A 13,950-nucleotide genomic window follows, 5' to 3' on the forward strand; every position below is an offset into this window, starting at 1 on the left:
CCCAAATCACCATCCAAATTCTATATAATTTCTTTCTTTCTTTCTTTCTTTTCGTTTCCTTTTTTTTTTTTTTATGAAAGTTCAGTTCAATAACCTTTCAATCACTAGATCTCTTTTCTTTAGGTAAATTCCTTTAAATAATTAATTATCTCTATGTAATACTCCATAAAAATATAGTAAAATATAAATATAAATTTAATTACAAATATAGATTGAAATATATATAAATATATAGTTTATATAATCAAAGACTAAACAATTTATCAATTCTTAATGCCTAATTATTGGTTATTCAGTAATCAGTAGCTGTCCTACTTATTATATAAAATCAAGAAGAAAAATATCCTAATAATTACTTCTAAGTCTCTATGTATATTATAAATTTTAAATATTTTTCTAAATTGTTAAATACTTGCTAATAAATAAATAAATAAATATCACTATAATTCTTAATTAATTCCAATAATTCCAATAAATACCAATAATAATTTATCTATGCCAAATAAGAAAAGCAAGTAGGAGCAATATATTTTCAGTGTTCTTATAAGCCTTGTTCGTTATATTTTCAGCGAACGAAAAAGACAAGTTCTTTTATTACTTCTGGAGTCCTTTCCGGTTTCAATATGGCGATCTCTAATCTGCCCAGTCACTGTATGCAGTCCTTACTTTGCCAAACTACCTCTCTCCTTCTGTTAGAGCAGCTACAAAAAGAGGGTACAAGAGATGTCCGTTCTTCCTTTAATCTCCACAATTTAAATCTGTTTCTCGTCTTCCCTGTTTTGATGTTTTTTAGTCTTTCTTCACTGCTCTGTATTTTGCCGCCTTCCTTTTTGCTCGCCTTTTCAGTTGTCGCCCCTTTACGCTCTGAGTTCTTCTTTCTTCATGCTGCCCCTCCGGAAAATACTTTCTCCTCGATTTTGCGCCAAAATAGATAATCCAAATTAATTCCGCTTTCTGCTCCGCCCTTACGATCTTGCACTGTACTCACTCCTTTGCTCCCGATGGTCTTAATCGGCTTGTTGGGTCTCCGGGCCGGCTGCACTCGCCGCGCCTGCCGGCTTCTTCCCAAGCCTGGATTGAGGGATCTTCTCGGTACGGCGGGAGATCGCACCTCTCCTCGCCTCCCCCGAAGCTTCCCCTCCTTATTCCCGGTCTCTCTGGGACCGGTCTCCACCAAAAAAGGCACCAAAGCTCAGAAAAATCGACACCAGAAAGAGAGTGCTTCTCTCCTGTGCCGCCACGACTCTACGTCACCGCCGGAAGTCTGTACTAATTCTTCTATAGGATACTAAGCTTAGCATAAATGAATGAGTGTTAAATATGTTTAAAGATGATGGCATCACTCTTGACATATTCCTTTGCCAAGACTAGTTTAAATGCGCTTAAGTGTGAGGTGTTGTGATAGGAATAGACAAAGGATAAGCAATAATCACCCACCAGATAGTTGAAGACAGATGTGACTGAAGACAAAGTAAGCATCAGTGAGGGAAAGTACAAATCATAGTCCAGTAACACAGGCTGGGAGAGGCTGGCAACCACAGAGGCTGGTACAGAGGACTGTTTTCAAAATAATAGAACATAATGGACAACCCAGTGATCTCAGACGTGCACATATACACAGAGAAACGTTACGTTCTTCAGTTCAACTCTCTATAGGATTAAACTTTTCCTGCCCATGGAAGACATAGCACAACCATATAGAAAATGAAAGGGGAAAAAACCTAGGGCACCAAAAGGAAAAGATTTATAAGTCATATGTTAGCTCTCTGGATCAAGAATCTAAAAGTCCAACTAGCACATATGACACTGGAGAAACTTTTCTCTATCCAGAACCCTGCCAGAGAAAAATGATGTCCTCTTCTGTCTCATGGCATGATAAACTTTGGTCTTATTTTTACATTTAGCATACTGGACGGTAGACTAGAAAATTATAGATTTTGGCTGGATAGCAAAGAAACCAGATAAGGCAATGGCAAACAAGCTATGTTACATACTATATTTGACCAGCAGATGGAGATGTACCAGTACATTTGGATGTCTGTTTGTCTCAGTATCAGATTGTTAGTCTGTAAACTGTTATGCAACTATGCCACCAGTCAACTTCATCTGACAGCTAGTTCTGTCATAAAATAATATTGCTTTTCTGATTTTATTTATTTATTTGCATTGGTGGAAACTTCCCACTTCAGTTTCTCACTACCTTCACTGTTTCATAGTTGGCATGTTCTCCCTGGTTACCTAGCCCATAATTTAATGCCTTGCACATAGTTCATGTTTCAGTGGATTTGATCCTCGGCCAGTGTTTTATCTTTAGCTGTAAAGTCATAGTTTCCTTCCCTGTAGGGGGCTTTTTATTTAGTGCTGGACAAGAAACATCTGATCAAAAGATTAAAGAAGAAACTGAGAAATTCAGTCTTTTTCTGAACATCAAAAAGACCAAGTTCATGACCACTGTGAAGAATGGAAATATAAAAATAATTGGCAGTGAAGAGATCAAATGAGTGCATGGATCACAGATTGATCAAAGAAGTATGGAGACCAGAAATAAACTGTCAAATTGCACTGAGTTGCATAATATTGATGAGCATGAATTGAGTATGTAAAGCAAGGGTATCAGCCCATCAACTAAATGCAGATTAGTCCATGCTATTGTGTTTCCTATGCCACCTACAGTTGCAAAAAGTGGATCATGAAAAAAAATAACAAGAGAAAAATTGACTTCTGCAAGCTGTGGGGTTGGGAAAGGCTCATGCACATTTCTTGGACAACAAAGGTGGCAAACAAACTAGTATAGGAATGTATAAAACCTGATATATCACTCACTGCAAGGCAAAAATCACAAAACTCTGCTTTACTTATTTCGTCCGTGTCATGTGATCACACTCATGGAAAGGACAGTTATGTTTGGAATGGTCAGTACCAATGGTGAAATCCAAATTTTTTTACTACCAGTTCTGTGGGCGTGGCTTGGTGGGCATGGTGTGGCTTGGTGGGCGTGGCAGGGGAAGGATACTGCAAAATCTCCATTCCCACCCCACTCCAGGGGAAGGTTACTGCAAAATTCCCATTCCTTCCCCACTCTGGGGCCAGCCAGAGGTGGTATTTGTCAGTTCTTCAAACTACTCAAATTTTCCATTACCGGTTCTCCAGAGCCTGTCAGAACCTGCTGGATTTCACCCCTGGTCAGTACTAAAATAAACAAGTCACTAAAAGCACAGTGGCTAGACACTATCAAAGGAGACACTAGACAGAGCATAAAACAAGTGAAGTAAGCTATACAAGATTGAAATATCTGGAAGGAATTGGTCCATAGAAGTGCCCAGAATCAGACACGATTGAACGGATAGCATCATCATCATGCCCATTCTCCCTGACCTTATAAAACATCAACCAGATGAGCATATCAGATTAGCAGAGTTGGAAGGGACCTTGTACATCATCTACCCCCCACCCCCCACCCAAGCAGAACACCCTACACCCGTGATGGCGAATCTATGGCACACATGTCAGAGGTGGCATGTAGAACCCTCTCTGTGGGCACGCGTAGCGTCGCCAGCAGCTCCTCTGGGTTCGGTTGCTCGCATGAGCGCCAGCCAGCTGGTCCGGTGCACATGCGCACCAACCAGCTGCTCTTCCAGGTTCCGGCGCATGCATGCATGGCAGAACCCAGAAGACAGCAGCTGGCTGGTGCGCATGTGCACGATGGAACTCACGTGCATGCACACCGGTCAGCTACTCTCTTCCGGGTTCCAGCGCTCTGACGTGTGTGTGCTTATTTTGGCACTTGGTGCCAAAAAGGTTAACCATCACTGCCCTACACCATTTCTGATAGATAGCAGTCCAGTGTCTTCTTGAAAGCCTCTAGTGATGAAGTTCCCACAACTTCCAAAGGCAAGCTGTTCCATTGGTTGATTGTTCTCCTGTCAGAAAATTTTGCCTTATTTCATGCCAGCATGCAACTCTTCCAGATATTGTGAAGAAATTGAACAATGATTATTGTGTAGTATAATGGTGAAGATGTTGGACCAAGAGCTGAGAGACGTGGCTTTCTAGTCTATCCTCAACCATAGAAGCTCACTAAGTGACTTTGGAACAATCACTTTCCCTCTTCATAATCTAATTCACTTAACGGGGTGAGCTCCCGTTAAGTCCCAGCTTCTGCCAACCTAGCAGTTTGAAAGCAGGTGAAAAATGCAAGTAGAAAAATAGGAACCATCTTTGGTGGGAAGGTAACAGTGTTCCGTGCGCCTTTGCCGTTTAGTCATGCCAGCCACATGACCATGGAGACGTCTTTGGACAGCGCTGGCTCTTCAGCTTTGAAACAGAGATGAGCACCGACCGCTAGAGTCGGGAACGACTAGCACATATGTGCGAGGGGAACCTTTATCTTTAATCTACTTCACTAGATTGCTGTTGTGCTGCACACTTATGAGAGAAATGCTATGTACACTATCTTCAGAAAAAATGTAGACTATAACTCTAGTAAACAATATTATGATATCTGATCTAAATTATCATTTAAGAATAAATTAATATTAAAATAGCAAAATATTAAGTTTAAATTAAAAAATAAAATAAAAAGACAAGCAAAAGCCAAATGACTGATTTTTGCCCATGCTGAAGAATTATAACTACCTGCATATACCTCTGATGTATGAAGCACCGTCCATGGCTTGTATTTTTGAAGGAAGCCAAGGCCAGAAGCCAAGAAGACAGCAGAGCGTCTGGCTGCAATACTTTGGGGAAAACAAGTTGGATAACTATCAACCAAACAACGAAGATTGAGCATCATTTTTGGGAATTTCAGATTGGGCTGAATTTGATTGTTAGCACTTACAAATACTTCTATGATGCTGTAATCATTGATTAAAGCACTACTTTGTAGACACATATACAAGTCATTACAATATGCTTCTTAAAAGAAGACTGAATAAATACTAACAAAATAAGAGAAACTGTACATGGGAACAAGACTACTTTGAACGGAGGAGGTACATAAACATTTTTGCCTGTCTTATGCTTGATTCATATTCAAAAATTAGTATAGTGGCCTAATCCTTCTAGCTGTATTTTCCTATACAGTTCTCAACTTCATGATATTTTTTCAGTGAGACAGATAGCATTAAAACATCTATATACTCTATCTACTCCAATTTTGGACCCAGACATAATACAGGTAAGTCCTCGATTTACAGCCATTCATTTAGTGACTGTTCGAAATTATAATGTCTCTGAAAAAAGTGACTTATTTCACTGAACTATGTTTTTCATACTTGCAATCGTTGCAATGTCCTTGTGGTCATGTGATCAAAATTCAGGTGCCTGGCAAACAACTCATATTTATGACAGTTGCAGTGTCCTGGAGTCATATTTGGCAACCTTCTGACAAACAAAGTCAATGAGAAAGTCAGATTCACTTAACCACGTTACTAACTTAACTATAGTGATTCGCTTAACTGTGGCAGAAAGACATAAAATGGGGCAAAACTTACTTAGCAACTGTCTCACTTAGCAACAGAAATTTTGGGCTCCATTGTGGTCATAAATGGGGGATTACCTGTACATTTATATAAATGGCACAAATGGAACTCAGTTATTTTCACTGCCATGGGATGCCAAAGTGATGTTTTCACTGCTACGGGTTTCCTACTGATTTTGCAACTGAGTAAGTTTACTTTAATAGCACATTTAAAATGTGTTCAAGCAAATTCCTTGTTGATACTATTAAGAGATGACCACCTGATAAAGGAGGAACCTGCAGATATTTTGAACCTATAATTCTCCACCTCATTTTAATAAACATGTATGCTGTTATCTTGTCCAATCAACTTTCCTCTTTCAGATTTCTTTGTTATCTATAAAAAGGGATGTAAGCTAAAGATCAGGGTTCCCTCTTTAAATGAGGAATCCCTTTTGTCTGAATATTCTGATAAATTGTAATAAAATGATTTCCCTGTCTCGGTTTGTCTCATTGGAAAATATGCACACCGAGGCACGAGCCTGAAAAAGCCATATTTGGCCATTAGTACTCGGAAGGATTGCTGCAGACTAACTGCATTCTTGCATTGTTCGAACAGGAGCTCAGTTCTCTCAGGCAGCTGTGTTCCTTGCAGCTAATTTCAACACTACAGAAGAAACTTTCAACCATCTTGGTATTGGGAAGAGGATGGGTTCTTTTATCTAAGCTGGAAATTTAAATACTAAAATGGAAAAGATAGTGGAATTGGTTTTGTAAAAATTACTGAGGAAGTTTAAGTGCAACTACTGCTTCCTAAATAAGAAGAGGGCTAATTATAAGGGTGGAGAATTAACTAAATTTACAAGAGATTTTATTGACATATTGTCCTGAAGGGGCCCATATAGTTGATAACATTTGACTTCAGCATTAAGAACTACCCTAATTAACAACTTCTAATCTCTATCCCATCATGAATCTTCCAGATTTTGCCATAATTAATCTATAAATGACATTTTTTTTTCTTTCATGGACCAGAAGTCCTCTTCCTACTATGTATCAGCAGTAGGAAAACTTGCCTATTAACTACAGCAGAAAAAAAAAGTTCTAGCTTTGGAGTTGGGGAGGCAAATAATTTCTTGCAGAGCTAAGAATCGAACTGAGCAAATTAAACGATTTAGTTATCTGAGGGAAATTCAATTTATTAGTGTAGGGAAACAATAATATAGAATATAAAATACTGATATACTAGATTTAGTAAAAGCTTGTTATTCTGTAATCATTAGGTTCCTGTAACATATATATTGTGCTTTTGTATCACATATATTATTCCTTTCTATTTGTATCTCCTGTTACAAACATATTGTCATTAGGCCTCTGAAATGTATCTGGTATTTGTCAAACGTATGTCCCTGCCATTTGACCTGAACTCATATCAATCTCTTTCTGTGCCACCTAAAAACATGGTACGTATCTGTTGGAACTCCAGCCATCAACAAAGGGGTAATTTACATCTCAATCCTAATTTATGTCTGATCTGGGTAAAATCTGGTCTTCAGGAGCCAGGCGCTAAGTGGCCAATTAAGTAAACAAAGATAAGACTAATTGGAAGTTTAGATTCCTTTGCAGGGCAACAAAGAATACACAAACATAAATTAAGGGGCCAGAATTGGGGACCTAACTGGTGCTTTAAAGGTATAAAAAGTGGTTACATCTTCTCTGAAGATGTGAACCCTCCCATATACATATCTCTTTGTATGTGTTTGGAATGGTTTTACCCAGCCTTTTGTCTTTGATCAAAGATTAAATGTTGATTCTTATCCAAGCCTCCGTTTAAGTCTTTCTTTTTGGTTCACTGAGAGCTTAAGCGTATAGCCGGACCTTACATTTCTGGCGCCCAAGGAACGTGGGGCTTGAAGGCAAAGTTTTCCTTCAAGGTTGCCACATTTGGCCCCCCATACAGCCAACCCCCTTGTGGTTTGGCGGCCTTCACCAACGGCGGACGGAAGAAACCGGCGAGGACCAGAGACGACGTCAAGAGCGCTCCCGGCAAGTTTAAACCGGTGACTTCGACCTGGTCGGCCGTCGGCAGATTCTGTTTCCAGCCGGACCTGAACGCCCTAATTGAGGCTTGAATTGGGTATTGGGGAAGACTGTCCTCTGCTAGGTGAGTAGAGACTTTTTCTTTTGGGTGGGGAGGGGAGTGTTGCTTTGTGAGTGTGTGAATGAGACGAGGGAAATTCCTCAGAGGTTTGCCCTCGAAGCGACGTGCGGAGATCCAATCTGCGTTTCTGATTATCCGAGAGGAGATCAGCCAGAGACGATCGCTTTGAAAGGAGTGTGACTGTTGGAATAAGAATCTGTAGTGCAGGAGAGGGCTCTGACCAAACTTCGGACCCGCAGGGGAGGTCTGGGAAATCTCTTAGGGAAAAAGAGAGAGTTTGGTTAGGCTTCGCACCGACGGAAAGGTGTGAGAAATCTCCTCAGGAGACAGAGAAAGTCTAGTCAGGCTTTGAGCTGACAGAAAGGAATCCCCTGGAAAATGGGCAACCATGCTGGTAGTCCATTCGGAATGAGTAACTTTGTAAGAAAAACAAAGCCGTGTTCCCCTCTGGACTGCGTGTTAGCCCATTGGGACACAGTAAAGCCTATTGCAGGAAAAAATATTGTTTTAAAAAAGAATAAACTGAAAGCCCTCTGCACATCCATCTGGCCAACCTACTTAATTGGTCCTAACGTAGGAACCTGGCCTCCAGAAGGCAGCCTTGATTTAGATTTTGTCAACAAATTTGCTGAATTTCTGGCTTCCATAGGACGAACTGAAGAGGAGCTTTACATTAGCTTCTTCTCCAATCTCCTTTGTCGCCCAGACATCCAGAAAGCATGTGGGCTCACTCCAACACCCTCTTCTAAAATTTGCCCCATTGTCACTTTTGCAAAAAAGAAAAAGCTATCCAAAGTGACTGAAGAAGAAGAGGAGTTTCCCCCACCATATTATGTTGCTCCCCCTTCACCTGATGTAAACGCTGTGCCTTTAATGGCTCAGGCACCTCAGGCAACAGCACAATCCGCTGTGCAGGATCAGGTGCGTCCAACTGCCCCTCAGATTAATCCACAAGCTCAGGTGCTCCCAACAACATCACAGCCGTCCCAGGCTAATCCACAAAGTTCAACATCCCAGGCAGCCCAAGCTCTGTATCCAGATCTGACGGCTTTAAGTCCTCCTCACACTAGGACGGGACAGACTTACGCACCTGCTGACCAACCGGGTCCCTCAGTCCTAGCCCCCCTTCGACAAGTTCCTATGAAAGATGAATTGGTGTTTGTTCACACACCTTTTACTACCAATGATCTTTTCAATTGGAAAGCAGGACTTCCCTCTTACAGGGAATCCCCCCAAAGTTATGTTGAACTCGTTCAACGTGTGATGGCCACTCATAGACCTAATGTGCCTGATATTTTTACTCTCTTATCGGCACTCCTGTCTACTGAGGAAAAACAACAAGTTCTTAAAGCCACCATGGCACACTACAAAGCTGCTAGAGAACATGGCATTCAAACTAATAACGATGCCCCAGCTTTATGGCCTGAACCCCTGATTCTTTTTAGCCCCAGCTATGAGGTTGATCCCAACACAGATCAGGGTGCCCTCATCCTCCAGAGAGCCAGGGATGCTATCCTTCAAGGACTGAGGCTCGGTGTTCCAAAAACGGTGAACTTTCACCGAGTTCATCAGATCCTTCAAAATCCAAAGGAATCCCCCACTGATTTTTTGAAAGATGGATTTCGGAGGTTTACTGACCTCGACCCTGATAGCCCAGCTAATGATGTTTTGCTGAAAATGACCTTTGTGGGACAAAGTGCTCCTGATATAAGAAGGAAATTGCAAAAACTGGGCCCCGAAAGAGTTCCTGTGGCTTACCTTTCAAAAATCCTGGATCCAGTGGCCAGAGGCTGGCCAGCCTGTCTCCGATCTGTTGCAGCCACAGCCATCCTCATCCAGGAGACTCATAAAATAACTTTGGGGGCTCCCCTTAACGTTTATACGCCTCATTCAGTTCAAGCTCTCCTCGAACACAAACTCCCAGCATGGGCCACCTCATGCCGGATTTCTAAGTATGCAAGCCAGATTTTAGAATCAGACTCTGTTCAGCTTCATAGATGTGAAAGGCTGAATCCAGCTACCCTTTTGCCTTGCCCCCCCGAGGATGGTCCACAGCATGACTGTTTAGCTGTCTTGGAATCCATGGTAGGCATTCGTGCAGATCTTAGGACTGAACCTTTTGACAATCCTGAGTCCCAACTCTGGACTGATGGCTCTTCTTTTGTAAAAAATGGGAAAAGATACACAGGACTGGCTGTAGTTTGCAGAGATGGCCCCCTCCTCCTACGACAACTCCCCTCTCACTGGTCCGCTCAAGCAGCCGAGCTTTTAGCCCTGATCGAGGCATGCCATCTGTCAGCTGGACTGCGCACTAATATCTATACTGACAGTCGTTATGCATTTTTGGCTGCACACACTCATGCTGCTCTATGGAAGGCTCGTGGCTTTACTGGTGCAGATGGGAAAAGTCTAAAGATGAAGCCCTTGCTAGAAAAACTTGTCACAGCTGTCAGACAGCCATCCCAGCTAGCTATCATTCATTGTCGAGGACACCAGACAGACCACAGTGAAATCTCTCGTGGGAACCGGGCTGCTGACTATTGGGCCCGCCAAGCTGCTGAATCAGGCCCTGCTGTCAATCCCAAGAATCTCTCAGCTTTGCTTCCCTGTGACCCCACGCAACACCTTCCTGCCCTATATGATACTAGGGACCAGCTACACCCTGATGGCAAGTGGTGCGATGGGTGGTGGGTTGTTCAAAACAGAATCCAGCTCCCTCAACAAATGGTGTGGAAACTTGTTCAACGAGCTCATCGCATGTCTCACAGCGGTCCTCGCCCACTCCAGAAGTGGCTCACATCCCGCTATTGCAATCCAAACTTGCGTGGCCTTTGCAAGACTGTTGTTTCTCAATGTGACATCTGCCAAAGGAACAACCCCCGAGGGGGCAGTCCGCTTCCTCTCGGTCATCTTCGAACTGCCCGATACCCAGGGGAGGCTTGGCAAGTAGACTTTACTGAACTCCCAAAAAGGGGAGCAAAATCTAACCTTCTTGTATTTGTGGATTTATTCACTGGATGGCCAGAAGCCATCCCTACTTCCACCCAAAAAGCCAGAGAGGTGGTGAATGCCTTAGCTGATCACATTATCCCAAGATTTGGGGTCCCTAAGGGTCTTGAGTCTGACAATGGCAGGCATTTCACCTCACAGGTTACTCAGGATGTCAGTAAGTTTTTAGGCATCCCTTGGCACCTCCACTCTGTTTACAGACCACAGGCTTCATCAAAAGTGGAACGTTTGAACAGAACCCTGAAAACACACTTGTCTAAATTATGCCAAGAAACCCAACTCCCCTGGCCTAAGGTACTACCACTAGCCTTAGCAAGAATTAGAGCCCTGCCTTCAGGGAAATTAGGATTGTCACCCTTTGAAATGATGTATGGGAGACCCTTTGTTGCTTCTGCCCTGCCAGATTCTAGTGAAGGGGAAAGAAATATCACCTCATATTTGCATAATCTGGCGCAGGTTTTGTCCTCTATCTCTAAACAGGTCCAATCCGCTTTACCTCCAGCTGCTGATGTGCCACCATTGGCTGAACCGGGCCAGTGGGTAAGGATCAAAGAACTCTCTCCCACCTGCACTCAGCCCAAGTGGTCTACACCCCGTCAGGTTCTTCTGAGCACCCCCACAGCTGTGAAAGTGGACGGCGTCAAAGCGTGGGTCCACGCATCACGAGTCAAGCACGTCCCCGAGCCCTCTGAGCAGTGGCAAGTCCAACAGCTGGAAGGACTCAAGCTGAAACTTCACCGCTCCCCAGCATCGCCTGCTGACCTGTTCACTGATGAACTGGATAGACTGGACACCCATTGAATATATTTGGTTTGCTGTTTTTGTTGTCTTTGCTGTTTTTCTGCTCTGTTGCTGCTGGTTTCCCCGCACATTCTTTGGAAAAGGTGACAATGACTCTGCTCTTTATTTTGGTTCCACAACTTGTCTCAATGTTTTTGATCCTCGGGACTTTTATACCCGCAGCCAAACTCTTCCAGTCCCAGTGTGAACAATGTTTGGTTACCACTCGCCATGGCAATCAAGTTACCAGAACTCTTGTCTATCACTCTCATTATGATTGTCAGGACAGCAATAACACATTTTGTGTCCACAACACTACTACCTATGAGATCTGTCCTAATAATGGAAACCCCATATGTTTTAACCCCCAGGGTTCCCGTTTCATCCTGAACATTGAAGTTACTGGTTATCGAGGTAGTAAAAAATCTGGTGTCTCTCTTGGGAGGAATCAGAGTACTTCTCAGAATCCTCAGGTTCAAATCTGTTTTGATGCCTGTTATGCTATTGAATGTGGTTCTTTAGATTGGCACAAGTCATATTGTACCTTAGAAAAATACCTCTATGAGTTCTGTAACAACCCTCCTGCTATCTCATATGGTGTTTCTTCTCAGTCTTATACATACTGGCACACTAAGAAATCCCAACCTCGACCAGGACCACCCCTAAGTGGTTGTTATGGTTCTAGCTTCTTTAATATCTCCTGGGGGGAGGCCACATCAACTTGTCATCTTTATAAATGCAACCCTATGTGCCTACTTTTCAATGCTCCCCCTCCAGGCACATTAAATGTGGGTCTTGGGATAAACAGACGGGGAACTGACCCCTTTGGCCAGATTGAAATTAAGGTTACCAGAACAGTGCATCAGCCTGAGCGCTTCACAATTTTCCATTCCTTTTATGAGGAAATGGAGAAGAAAGTAGAAATTCCTCCAATAACAAAAAACCTTTTCATAGACTTAGCTGAGAGGATTGCATCATCCCTCAATGTGACTAATTGCTACGTCTGTGGAGGCACGAATATGGGGGAACGATGGCCATGGGAGTCCAGGGAACTAAACCTGAACACTCTTCCCCAACTGAACCTCACATGGTCCTCTCTAGACCGACCCCGAGATCCTACAAACTTCCATTATTGGAGATATATGTTTTCAAAGACCTGTCTCCCGACTTTTTACAATCCCTTTAGGGGATTTAGTCTGTCAAAACCTTATTGTAGCTGCTAATGCAAGCACCACTTGGTGGTCTGGTGTGAATGCTACTCAACCAACAAACCCCTTTTCTGAGTACAAACAGCTCTCCTCCCTCTGGGATCGTCTCCATGATGCCTCTTCATCTTGGCCTGCCCCAGATGGACTCTTTTGGATTTGTGGAAGAAAAGCTTATGTGTCCCTTCCACGTAAATGGAGTGGTACTTGTGCCTTAGGGACCGTTAAACCTAGTTTCTTTCTTTTACCCATCACTCAAGGAGAGAGACTTGGTGTCCCAGTTTATGATGAAGTAGGACACAGGGATAAAAGATCCGTTACATTTGGGGATCTCAAGATCACAGATCAGAAAACTTGGCATGATGAAGACTGGCCTCCTGAAAGGATTATTCAGGTATATGGCCCAGCCACGTGGGCTGAGGATGGGATGTGGGGTTACCGCACACCAATTTATTTACTCAATCGTTTAATCCGGTTGCAAGCGATTGTTGAACTCATTACCAATACTACAAGCACTTCTCTTACTCTGCTTGCTCAAACTAACACCAAGATTCGCACTGCTGTCTATCAGAATCGTCTTGCCCTCGATTATTTACTTGCTCAAGAAGGAGGAGTTTGTGGAAAATTCAATCTCACTAATTGTTGTTTAGAAATTGATGATAATGGTAAGGTCATAGAGGAGCTTACTGCCAGGATGAGAAAACTCGCACACGTCCCTGTCCAGAAATGGACTGGAGCGGTAGATTTTAACTGGTTCGGCAGTATCTTCTCTGACTGGAAACGAATTGGGTTCATGGTGCTATTGGCTTTTGGGAGTCTCCTTTTTCTCCCTTGCCTCATTCCTTTAATCCAAAAAATAGTCACATCGACTATCTCTGGGATTACAGTCTTAGCATCCTCAGTGCCAACAAGTTCTCGTCAAAAGCCTGCAAATCTCATGATTCTTAAAACCATCCCTACTAAATATGTACCTCTTTTACAGCATGATGGAAAGCATTCCATCGTTTAAATAAAAAGAGTGAAATGTAGGGAAACAATAATATAGAATATAAAATACTGATATACTAGATTTAGTAAAAGCTTGTTATTCTGTAATCATTAGGTTCCTGTAACATATATATTGTGCTTTTGTATCACATATATTATTCCTTTCTATTTGTATCTCCTGTTACAAACATATTGTCATTAGGCCTCTGAAATGTATCTGGTATTTGTCAAACGTATGTCCCTGCCATTTGACCTGAACTCATATCAATCTCTTTCTGTGCCACCTAAAAACATGGTACGTATCTGTTGGAACTCCAGCCATCAACAAAGGGGTAATTTACATCTCAATC

The 13,950-nt window shown here is 42.5% G+C and overlaps 1 protein-coding gene across 1 annotated transcript; it reads left to right on the forward strand.

The window, feature by feature from the left end:
* The first annotated feature begins 11,518 nt into the window (after nucleotides 1-11,518).
* LOC139309047 (endogenous retrovirus group 3 member 1 Env polyprotein-like) lies at nucleotides 11,519-13,622 on the forward strand. Its single transcript, XM_070933119.1, has 2 exons — nucleotides 11,519-12,409; nucleotides 12,510-13,622. The coding sequence occupies exons 1-2, from the start codon at nucleotides 11,519-11,521 to the stop codon at nucleotides 13,620-13,622; spliced, it is 2,004 nt and encodes a 667-aa protein (XP_070789220.1).
* Nucleotides 13,623-13,950: the final 328 nt, after the last annotated feature.

Source organism: Pituophis catenifer, unplaced genomic scaffold (genome assembly GCF_029215685.1).
Source record: "Pituophis catenifer annectens isolate HBS135680 unplaced genomic scaffold, rPitCat1.0.hap2 SCAF_1, whole genome shotgun sequence".
NCBI lineage: Eukaryota > Metazoa > Chordata > Lepidosauria > Squamata > Colubridae > Pituophis > Pituophis catenifer.

Bases quoted from the DNA above. Each gene is read 5' to 3' on its own strand.
- LOC139309047 (XM_070933119.1), top strand. From the start codon at position 11,519: ATGACTCTGCTCTTTATTTTGGTTCCACAACTTGTCTCAATGTTTTTG. The intron at 12,410-12,509 runs GTCTGTGGAGGC...GGTCCTCTCTAG, and splicing joins TCAATGTGACTAATTGCTAC to ACCGACCCCGAGATCCTACA.